The sequence below is a fragment of the Tetrao urogallus genome, assembly GCF_951394365.1.
Source record: "Tetrao urogallus genome assembly, chromosome: 4".
In the NCBI taxonomy this organism is placed as follows: Eukaryota; Metazoa; Chordata; class Aves; order Galliformes; family Phasianidae; genus Tetrao; species Tetrao urogallus.
In genome coordinates this window covers 10,847,571-10,859,952 of record NC_136817.1, presented here as the reverse complement: position 1 = coordinate 10,859,952, position 12,382 = coordinate 10,847,571, and the positions used below count along the sequence as shown (strand labels likewise).

The 12,382-nt window shown below is 43.9% G+C and overlaps 1 protein-coding gene across 2 annotated transcripts in view; it reads right to left on the bottom strand.

Moving 5' to 3' along the window:
• Positions 1-12,120, bottom strand: part of GAB1 (GRB2 associated binding protein 1) — a gene marked incomplete at both ends in the record, with an annotated part of 95,153 nt that extends 83,033 nt beyond the window's left edge. For both annotated transcript variants that reach the window (XM_079534387.1, XM_079534388.1), the window contains one exon: positions 12,049-12,120. In XM_079534387.1, coding sequence (XP_079390513.1) covers positions 12,049-12,120 — 72 coding nt within the window. The remainder of the gene's footprint in view (positions 1-12,048) is intronic.
• Between the last annotated feature and the right edge of the window lie 262 nt (positions 12,121-12,382).

Here is a 12,382-nt window from a genome sequence, read left to right as displayed (position 1 = left end):
ATTTTGCTATGTTGCTTTGACTGGCAAAGCCCATTTGTACTTTTATTTTTAATCATGTGCTTCCCATGCTATAAGAAAGGCAGCTATAAAATCAAGGTAGGTTGTAACTGTCAAAAAGAAGGTACCCTATTACAAGAAAAGTAGTATTAAAAAGTCAGTGTAATATTCAGAGTGTTCTTACCTCACCTAGTCTATCCTTAATACAGTTGACTTATTCTCAGCTTCTTCCCATGACAGCAGGGGAATCAGACAGGGAAGTGACAATGTAGAGATGGATAGGAAGGTACCAACATAAAGCTGCCAGAACAGCTAGTGGATCTTTCCTCTGCTATCTCAGGTGGACTTAAAACAGTAAACTACGAATTCCACGTGCAGTTGCAGTGTAGGGAGCTGTACCATTCAGCACACTGTACTGATCTATGAAGACTCAATGATACCTTCCTCTTAAAGTACAGCCCAGCAGAGCAAAAGGCAATAAATGAGAGAGAAGGGGGGTGAGAGGCCCGCAAAGATATCAGCTTTATCCTCCACGCATCACTCTGGACTGACATTCGATTTAAAAATGAAAATAAAATTAAGGTTTTTACAGATTAAAATTAACAGGAATAACAGGAAAAGCAAAGTTAGCATGCTTAACAGCTTTCACAGACATGGGCTAAGAGGTCCAGCAGATGGGTAGAGGCAGCCCACATGTCTCACAGTACTCTGTGCCACCTTCTTGCCCTACCATGAGAGCGTTCAGAAAGGAGGAAGGTCCCATCATTAGACAAGGCAGCGCCTATCCAAAGTGACTGGTTACATGGCAGGCACCAAGCACCTCAGCAGTGCACATACATGCAAGCTTCAAGAAAAGAGAGAAGAGGTAACAGCAGAGAGATATGAGGCAGCTTAAGAGTAGCCACGTTTAATAAATTCAGAAGCATGTTACTGCTTATACTCTGTTTTTATTGTCTGCTACCATTCTCGCCCCGACCAACAGAAGGGGGACATCAGTACACAAAATTGGATACGCTGTATCCACACGCTTCCATTTCCATTACCAGCTGATGTCTTTGTTTTTCCTATCTGCACACAAGACAATTAGCTTCCCAAGCAGCTGACAGAGGGATATTCCCCCTCCCTCCTCCCCACAAATACAATTTCAACTTCAGGAGAGGTGCCAGTAGCAAAATGTTTGTTTACTGCAGGCAGGAAGAGCTACCTATGATTCAGACATTAGGAAGTGACAGGATGGACTGAATTATGCAATTTAAAAGTAGGAAAATAAACACCAAGTAATTGCAACAAGAGGAAGGAGGAGGAAAGAACACAGGAGACAAGTTTTGGATCTTTTCTCCCACTTGTGCAGGGCTGAAGCAGCAGGAGGCCCACATAGGACTTCTTCACCTTTCAACCCTTATCCTAGAGCTGCTGGCCAGGGACTTTCCTCCTTAGCACTGAGTAAGAAACATCTGTCCAGCTCGGACACTCAGCTGGAAAGGACAGATCATGGTCTTCTTTGTTCCCTATTCCATATAAGCAGTTACAGCGTTTACCTCTGAAATCTCAATCCCTTCCCCTCTTATCAGCAGCTACCAGCAGCAAAGGTTTCAAACCACCAGGAGGCTGATGTTTTCTCCTCTCTAACACAACCTCATTACGAGTTCAGTAGCAGCTGGGACACTTGGCTTCATTCCACTGCCACAGGGCACTCTGAAGTACCAGAAGCCACCAGTGAAGCAGTTCACCAGAAAAGGTCTCTGCCATCTCCTCCGTCCGTACTGCACTGCCCAGAATGGGGAAGCAACAAGAGCAACATAGGGAAGAGAAGGCAGCCACCTGAAATGGGAATTAAGCAACGGAAAGTGAGGGAAAAGGTTATTTTTCAGCCACCTAAGGGAGGCAGGAACACGTTTCAGCCCTGTCCAACGCCAGTTAAAGACCAACAGGAAAACCTCTTCCCATAAACAGAGAGCAGAAGCTCCATGACGGGAACGCTTCTGCCTTGCCAGCAGTTGTTGGAAGTGAGTGGGCACCTCATCTGTGTTGCTAATGACTTGGCACCTCCCCTTCACAGTGCTTTCGATTGACTCCCAACAGAACATGCTTCAGCAAAAATTCTAATTATGCAGTTACTGCAATTTAGAAGTGGGTCCATTCCAATGCTAGAACAGCCAAGTAGAACATCTGAATCTGTCAGGTGTGGCTGTACTACAAGTATGAGAATGCCATCGAGGACACCAGGAAATTTAGGTAAAGTCCTGTCTCATTTCTAGAATTATATAAAGACAATCCTGCTACTACTCACAAATCAGATAATAAACTTCCTTTTTTCCCCCCGATCCTGGATCCATAGAAATTCTCAGATAAACTGAACTGTCAGGTCAAGAAACACGCAAAGGACCATGAAGAGGCAATTACCTTAGCATTAGAAGTACACGCCATAGCAGAAAACTCTGCAGTTACTTGTCCTGGCACCAAATTACCCTGGGATGAAACCAAGGTTAAGTTTCCCAATTTACACTGATGAGTCACTTGAATGCTACTCTTTACTTCGTATCTCTTTCCCTCCCAGCCCCCAAAATCTCCCTTCTCCTTCCAAAAACCCCAGAAAGGAAAAACAAACAAACCAACCAGGTGTCATCTCAGTAATAACCAGCTCTTGAATCTGTGCAAGCGTTCTATATGCTGACAGACCTTTAACAGTAAAATGATAGTTTAAGTTACTTGTCACAGAGCTGACAAGCTTACGCATTTCACTTCCATTATGCACAAAGACAACTACCAGATAGGTGATAACTCAGAAGGTGACATTACCTCAGCCTTGAGCTTTAAGGATGTTACTTTACATTGGGCAACAAACAAATCATTAAACTACAAAACTTATCTATGCAGCATAACACAAACTTTCAGTAACAACCACGTAGACCCGAACGTAACAAGACATCAGAATATGCAAGAACCAGGAGGACACTGTTATACTTGATACTTACTCTTGCACTTCTTCCTTTAAAGTCATCATCTGTAGCAACAGAAAATGATTTAGTAAACACAAAGTTTACCTAATGTCATCACAAGAACATTTCTACTTATATAACTAAAAGAAAGAAACATTTCTTTAATGAAAAGCACCATGCAAAAAAAAAAAACCAAAAAAACAAAAGAACAACTGTGGCATTCTGCGACAAGTGAAGCATTCAAAAGGGGTACCATTGTATTAGTCTGTGGCTTAAATCTCAGATAAAGTTCATACAGATCCCTACTTCCTAGGAAGGCATAAGTGCCTGTCTCAATCGTGCCCGTTAACTATCTCTGATGCTTGCAGCACAACAGCAGAGGTAGGAATAGACTGGATCATAGGTGAATCAATGGAACCGGTCAGAACACAACATTTTGGAAGCCTCTTTCTGTCCTGCCCAAAATCTCCATGTGTTCATTCGTACAGCTGTGAGACGCTTTCGATCCAAGTCCCTTGGAATCTCCTGCATTCCTCACTCAGGCCTCACATGGCAGAACTCCACTGCCTAATCTGTCCTGGGATAAGTGAGCCTGTTCAGACTCAGGCTGTGCTGATCACCCTCCCCTCTACCTCTCACTTCCCCTTCTTTTTTCTTTTCACTACTTAAGGACAAATCACCAATGCATTTCCTAGGTCCACGAAGTACTTCAACATCCTCTGCTGTTCCTCGACAAAAAGTACACAACATCAATCCATACAACATCCACTGCAAGCAGCAGACAAGTTACTCCTGCTGGCTTTCCTATTACATTTTTTTTTTTTCAGTAGCGCTTCTTGGGAAAGGGCAGACTTGCTGCCAGTATTTCAGCACACTTCCAAGGATCACAAAAATGTATATACCTCTTCTTTGTTGTTTGTTTTGATCATAACTGTTAGACAGATCATGTATAAGGACTTTGGACTTCACCAATATTAACTACTGCTCGCATACTAGACTGAGCTATTCCAAAAAGTAACCCGTCATAACTGTCAACCCTTCCCGCACCACCCCCCCAAAAACCAAGCCCAACGTTTCGACTACACCTAAACCAGCTTAAGAATCTGCAAAGGAACGTAAGCATCAGAAAACTGTAAACAAAGCATGCATCAAGAACGAATGGGAACATTTGACCAGCATGTTACAAGCCTCAGAGCAGTTCTTCATACAAGGAAAGATGACAAACTGACACTGCTTTCACACTTGATCCATTTATATGTATAGAAACATAGAGAGGTATCATTCTACTTAAAATCTCAGGATTAAAAATCTGTTTTTATTTGGTAACATGTGCATATCTACCTTGTTAATAATTCCTCCTAATGCACTGTAATTTTTGTGTGTTGATCATATCACAGGTCTGTTTGAAGGCAGAGGAATTAACTGCATTTGAATAGCTTCCTGTATTCTTACTCCATACCCCAAATCTAATCCCATGAACTCCTCCTCTCGGCAATAAACACCTACACAAGGTTTATTTTGCTTCTGAATCCCAAGCCCGAGACAACACAGAAAAATAAACTGAAGTCTGTCTATTTTTGTGTTGTTTTTCTTTTCCCTTTTCTTTTGAGGCCAAAATACTGAAAAGCCCAAAAGCAGCTGTAACCCCAGCGGAGAGAAACGTGCCTGCCGCACCACTGAAACACATCGCATTCCTTTTGGGGTGGAGACAGACTTACCCTGAAGGAAGACAGGCAGCAGATCTGCCATCACCCTGCCCCAAGGCTGGCTGTGCTGGAAAGTGGGTGGGGAAGCAGATTTAGTCTGTGACAGCCACTATCTCCATTGCCACAAAGGCTTTATCTGTTGTTGTTTTCACTTATAAAAGAGCAGAACAACCATCATGTGATCATCTAGCCTGCTGGAAAACTCAAGAGTCCAGAACAGGCGAAGAGAAAGATAGCTTGTGTCCTGCTACACAAGGTCATCCCTATAACCTACCACCATTCCCACCCACCTCTACCTGCAGAAAGCCACATGGCCTCCTCTGCAAACATCCTGACGCCAAGATTTCTATTTCAAGCTTGCCAGTGTTTGGGAGATGACAAAAATGAGCTCCTTTATAAAAAGCAGAGAAGACAAAGTTTGTTCTTCAAGAATTTCCACGAAGCGTAAAGCACAGCCCCCCAGAAATGAATCTTTTTTTAAAATGATTCTGCTAATAAAGTGCCATACTAGCGAAACCCTTTTAAGTTCTTGATGCAGTGTGAACACATAAGCTGCACAAAAGTGGCAGACCGCTAAACTAACTTAGCAGGGCATCCCAGCAGTAGCACCTCCTCTTCAAGGCATGTTGCCTTGAAGTGTGGTGGGTTCACGCGGACAGTCTTCACCACGTTGCTCTCTCACTCCTCCTCCTCAACTGAAGATGGCAGGAAGAAAATGTGATGGGGAAAATAAAGGCTCAAGGGTCGAGATCAATTTAATTGCAACAAGCAAAGGCTGCACAGAAGCAAGTGACCTTCAGACATGAATTGGAAAGCAAGATTTCAAACAGCATAGCAGCTGATCGTGAGTACAGAGTTCTCAGTATGAGCCCTCTCCTCCCTCCCGAAATATGTCATTGCATGGTGTGCAATAACCCTCTGGTGGGTTTAGGTCAGTTGTCCTGGCTATGCCCCCGCCACAACTCTTGCCTACCCCCGGCTTCCTGGCTTCAGAGAGAACCCTACTGAGACGCCAGCACAGCTCAGCAATAGTGAGAACATCAGTGTGCTATCAGCTTTGTTGTAGCTACAGGTGCAGAGCACAGTATCATACGGGCAGCTCCGGGGAAGCGAACTTCATCCCAGCCAGAGCCAGAACACAGAGAATTATTTTGGTTACAAAGAGGGAGTTAAGCAGTCAGATCAGTCCCTTTCATCTCAGTGAAAGTCACCATATGTGTATTTCCCTCGTGGATATTGCTAAGACAGTTGAACACCTACAATGTAAGATTGTTTTTACAACTGAAAGTGAAGTGGCATGTTCCAAAAAAAAAAAAAACAAAAAAAAAAACTTCTGTTAACTGCTGGAAGCAAGACCAAACACAAACACAAAACCAAGACTTTCTTAGAAGCCATCGGAAAATACAACTACCATAAACCGAATGTTATTTGTATGAATACAAATACTTTCCAAAGTAAATAATGCAGGGAAATAAAAAAGACCAAAACCCCTGCAATAGCCTCTTAAAGAACTGACAAAGAAGGAATTGCAAATAAGCAGTCCTTTCCTTTTGCTCCAGAGACGGCATAACTTAACTGCTCCCCAACTCCCCAAAAAGAGAAATGTAGTACTGCCTTAAAAACATGTAGGTTTTACATATGTGAATCCCACTTCACACTAGAGTCCCTAGAATAAGAGCAAATAACACTGAACCAACAATATTCACCTGTCTACAACATACCTGCCTTGACAAGATGATCCCTTTTTGTCTGATCTTTCTGTCTGCCTCGCTCAAGTAATTTGCATGACATAAGGTCTTCCCCTCCTAGTGAAATACTGCAATTAAATTGCAACAGATTAAATTGCTTCTATTGGCAATAAAATGATTAGTCACTGAAGCGTGGAAAATTTTAAGGTCAGTTTAAAAAAAGTCTCCAGATGTTTGTCATTGCAGTACTACAGAAGAAGTTCAGATGAAAGGTAAAGTGGTGTACCTTTGTTTCATCGGCTCTGTGCAAAAACAAAACCTGTATCCCATCAGCTGTACTTCTCTTCTTGATTTAAGAAAATACTTTACCCAGTACGATTTGGTGAAGTCTGTTTTTTGGACTAGAAGAACCTAATAGCAAAACTAAAGAAACATTACATATCCAAACCAGAGTCCCCTACAGTAAATGAAATTACTCTTCCTTGAAACTACATCTTCAATCATTGATGCTCCTTCCACTTCTAAACCAAGACTCCATTCAAAGCCAGAAGCCCAAATCGAACGAGAAATGAATTGTCCTAAAGATCTGCAAGATTACATTTGATTCTAAGCCATTGATCCACAAGTCGTGCCAAAAAAAAAGGCAACTGAAAAAACAAGCAACAAAAACTAACATCACATCCCAGAAGCACGTGAGCAATCATTCCAAGATTTTAAGATTTTTTTTCAAGGACGCTGGAAATGATTTTCTAACATTCTCTTCTTTCTAAACACGGGACAGTTCGGTACCAACAAAGAATGAAAACCAAAAATAACACTTCTGTACAAGTATTTGGGAGTAGTAAAGCACTTCCAGAGGGCTCCAAAATTGATGTTCATTTTGACAATTAGGGTCTAGACCTTTTAGAGCCGAACCGGCCAATAAAAACACTCCTTTTCTCAAGGCACTCAATTCACCTTTATTTTACATAGATGCTTTCCCTCACGTTTGGACTTACAATTGACTAAAACACAAAAAAATAAGGTTATCTGTGCTTAACTGCAAATTAAATTTGGAGTATTTCATTATTTCCTTTGATTTGAAAGCATGAATGGCTTAAACTCAGCGCTCAACAGCGTTCAGCAAGATTTTATGCATACATAGAATATCAGCTTCTATGAAGCATCACAAGAAGCTGGAAACAAAATGCACGGTGTATATCAGTACAACACATTCTATGAAAATCAGAGTAACTTGTCTTTCTTAGAACATGTAGAAATGATAAACGCTTGCACATGGAGTTGCACGCTGCAAAAGCGAGGTTTTCACCCAAAGTGTAAGCCTGCAAAGGTCAGCATACCCCTAAAGTTACACCCCAAATGGTTTTAGCATCTTCCATCAGCACACACAACCTGCTTCTATTAGCAAAACAAACGCTCGGTTTACTTCTGCTTTCCAATTTGTGGTTTAGGGTTTACCAACTGATGTCTTAAAATATCAAATGTCACGATACTGTTCCTGTGCAGTGCGTAGAAGAAGGGAAGGAACAGGCTTCCTTTCAGAACATAACCCTTCTACACTTTACTCCTGCAAAACGTCAGCAACTCCTAGAGGAGCGAAGCACAACCAAGTTGAGAACAGTAAGTTGGCACATCACATTACCTGGTTACAGCCATCTGCCTTGATTCTTCCCACCCACTTTTACAGGGACAGCACTGTGATGTCAAACCAGCTCATCTTGTTGTGTTGTTGTTGGGTTTTGTTTTTTTTTTTTTTTAAATGATTGTGTGTAAATTGACTGGCTCCTTAGATTTGCTCACTATACTGACACAAGATCACAAGAGGTTTTGAACGCAAACAGGTGCCTTCCAGAAAAAGGGCTTTTGTCATGCACTGCAGCTTCTACCAGATTACAAATGTTCTGCTGAATAAAACATTTCTTAACGCCATTACATCTCTTAGCACATTTAAGTATTACCCAAGAGAGAGGAGCTACCCACATGATTAGTGCCAAAGAGTAACAGCCAAACAAGACCAGAGCGAAATATTCAGTTTTTAATACTGCCATACTTATACTGGTTTAAGACAAGGCTTTACAACATCAGTGGCTACTTCAGTAGACTGTCCCTTTTTTGGTTGCTGTCTGTAACTACGACCATTGGAATGAAAAGTAGAATGCCATGCAGCCTCGTCTGAAATACATCCATACTCCCTGATTGCCTTGGGGAAATCAAGTTTACTTCTCACTTCTTCTCTCTTCATTTTTAAATAATTAAAAATGGGATTAATAATAATAAAGTCAAATAGCCGAACGCATTTTTGGTTACCAGCTAACCCAAAGAAGTGCTTTTTCTTCCTCCAATATAGTCTGTGAGATGGTTCTGATGAAATTTTACCTTTCATTCCAGTCTAGAATATCAAGAATTATTATATTTTCACTCAGAAATACAAACCAGTGCAAAAAGAAGTTCAGCTTCAGCTCTACCACATTCATTTTAAAAAATAACAAGAAAACCACAGAACCACCTGCTCGTCACATCACTAGACTCTACAAATCAATTGTACAAATGAAGCACCAACACTAAAACCTTGATTTGAAGCATATCCAGTTACCCTGCTGAGCCCCAGGCACCACCCAAACGAAAGCAAAGCAGCCCTACGAGAGAATTTAGAAGACTTACTAACATTCACTGCAGTTTTTCTCCATAGCTTTACCAAGAGCAGCTGTGTTGAAGTATCTGGTGGCTTCCTAACAAAATGGCAGATTCTATATGCTGTTGCCACAAAGAACGAGTTACTTGAACGGGCACACAGACAGCAGACCTGCAATGTAACAGACCTGTGAAACCACGGTTTGCTATCACCGACTGGGGAAAAAAGGGATTTCCAATTAATCTTGAAAAATAAGAGAACCAGAACAGTAAAAGTGTAAATTGGTGACAGCTGGTCAAAAAGTTCCCAGAACTGAAGGCAGCAGATGAAGTCAGGAAAGGAAACAATGCAGGATGTAACAGAAGTCACCAAACTTAGTGGTCTGTATCCTTGCGCAGAAACAAGTTCTTCAATGCAACTCACACAGACACTGCCCAGGCTGCAGAGACTTGTGCAGATTATAGCCCCGCTTCCCTCTCCCTTCCTTTCTCCTAAAACCGCATCTTCATCTCAGAGCTGCAGCTGACACCACAAGTTACTTTTATTTTCCCCCAAAATCTGCAGCTGAAAACCACCAGCCTGTTCCAGCAAATGAACTGCTGCGCACATCAGCTCCAGGGAGCCAACAACAGGTGCCAACGGTTATTGGAAAGTTACTGCTGTACCCAGAACTCACAAACGTGACATTAAAATAGGACCCCTTTTAAGAGGGGGAAAGATACGCATGGCATTAAGTCATACATCCGAGTAAATCTGATTTTTCCACCTGCAGGATCGTTTCCTTTCTTTTTTTAGCCTTCAAATGATCACAAGCTTTAATACTGCATCCAACTATTTCAAACTAAAAACTGCAGTCCCTGCGAAACATATGTCTGTGCACTAGCTTCAAAGTGCTCCTTTTCACCCTTCCTAAGAACCGAAGCCATATTTAACTGAAATTTCAGACTTTTTATCTCCCTTCACAGATGGTAACCTGGATTTGCCCCAACACTCGCATGCTAAAACTAATAGGGCGTGAAGTTACAGTTTTCCATATATACATGTGAAAAGTATGTGTTGCAGAGGAACAGTTTCCTATTGAAATCACTTTCCCATCTTTTCTTCTGGTACAGCCTCTTGAAACATCAGCAGGATAAAATATGGCTTCAAAAAAACACAGCTTTTCTGTGTCCCAGCACAAGCATAGAATTACGGAGAGCAGGAGCCAAAGCACTCTCACTTAAAATTCACTCACATTTGTCAACCTCAGTTTTGCTTAAAGATGGGTATTACTTTTGCACCTTTAAAATGAACCTTTAGCCTACAACTAATCAGGCACCACAGGCAAGCAACTTCAAATGCCGCTTTCTCTTACACAGGAGTGTACAAGCAGAAATCAGTTGGCAACAATGTGCAACTTATGACCTTCGAGCCTCCAGTGCATCCAGATGCTAAATCAAGTCCTGCTGATGTGAGCCTGCCATACGCTCACTCAACTCATACACTGCATCCTCAAAAAGCAGATCCCTGTTTCAAGTGAAAATAAATTACTTTGTGAGGACAGAGTGCCACCTGACAAAAAGTATAGTCAGTTTTTCCCTCAAAGGTTCTGATGTTATTCTAATATGGAAGGAGAAATACATTGAAAGGACAGTTACGTGGGAAAAAAGCTTATGTCTTCAGGAATTCATTTATGGTATCATTTTTGGACAGCAAATTTGCTTACACTTTCTTCCATAATTAATGAGACTGTACATTATTTGGAGCTTGAGTGGGAAATTAACTCAAGCTTGAGCAAAATGCAGTTTTCCCAACCACTACAGAGTGGTACAGCAGCTTCCACTGAGCGCACACACACACACACAGAGGACGAGGCAAAAATGCAGCCCATGTCCAATCCACCAGGGAAGCACAACCCTCCCACGTCCCATCAGGTCACGGTCTGCAGATCTGGTCCTGCATCCTCTGGATTAGTGGGATTTTTGCCATTGGGAACCTGTGAATGGACTATTCCTCTGTGTTGAAGAGTCCCTTTTCACCAATTCCCTGGAATATAAAAAACTGTCCACAAAAGCAACAGTTCTTTTTCAAGAAGCGATCGTTAATCACTAACAGATGCAAAACAGCGTGGTTACACTTGGTTCCACGCTCATGAATCCTCCGATCAATGTTTAGCTTGTTTCAAAAATACTGAAAATCGCAAAGGGCCGTTTCAATTTCAATCCCACCTAACAGGCTTTAGGAAAATAACAATTAAAAAAAAATTTTTTTTTAATAGAGAGAGAAGGAAAAAAAAAAAAAACAAAACCAACATTTCGTACCAATTACACAGATCCCGTGGAGCTGTGCCGGTGCCAATGGGAAAGGGCTCGGCTCAGAGGCTCCTGGCATCACCCGCACCTCCTACGTGACCCGACAGCGGCCCGGCAGCACCCCGTGCCCCAGCCTGGCCGCTGCCCTGTCACCGAATCTGCCCTCTCAGCACAAACGCTCCATTTTCCTGCGAACTTAAACGTCAGCTCCTCTCAAACATTCACTTCTGAGCAACGGCGGGCAGACAGGAAAAGAAAAAAAGGCACACGCTTCGTGCAATCTCCTTCCCCCCTCCCCCCCCCCCCTTCGGATCCCCCCGCCCGATCTACAGAGCTCCGCTCCCAAGGGCAAAGGCTCCCGGCGGCGGGGAGGGCTCCGCGCAGGGCATCCCGGCGGCGGCACCCATGGCCGAGAGCGACATTCCGCCGCTCCTCGAACAGCCTCGGTCCCCGAGCCGCACCGGCGGCGGCGGCCGGCGAGTGTTTACGTTTAAAATATATCTACACGGAGCTCGGATCCAAAGGGAAGAAGGGAAAAAAACTCCGCCCCCCTCTCGCTCCCGAGAAAAAGCTCTTCTCTCGGAAAAGCGATCGAAGCGAAGCAGAAACACCCGAGAGAAAAATAATAATAATGATAAAGAAAGAAAGAAGAAAAGGAAAGCGGGGTCGGGAAGGCGGCGGCGGGACGCTGCCGGGCGGAGGGCGCACCGTCCGGGCCCGGCGGGAGGAACCGCGCGGCGGAGGCCGGGCCGGGCGGGGGGAGCGGGAGAGCCGCGAGGGAGAGGGGACACTCACGTAGCGCTTCAACTTCTTCTCCGGTGGGGACTTTCGGAGCCAGCCCGAGCAGACCACCTCCCCGCCGCTCATGGCTGGGCCGCCCGCCTCGTCCTCCTCCTCCTTCTCCCGCTCCTGCTCCTCCGGCGGCGGCGGCCGGGCCGGGCCGAGGGAGCCCCGAGACGCGGTGGCAGCACCGCGCCCGCTTCGGCCTCCTGGGGCTGCGGGGCGAGGGAAGGGGCGGGAGGAGGGATGGGCGCGGGCTGTATGTGTCTGTGTCTCACGCACAACGAGCGGCCGGAGCGGAGGGCGAGCGGGGCCGGGGCGGGAGGCTCCCCTTCCTCCTTCTCCTCCT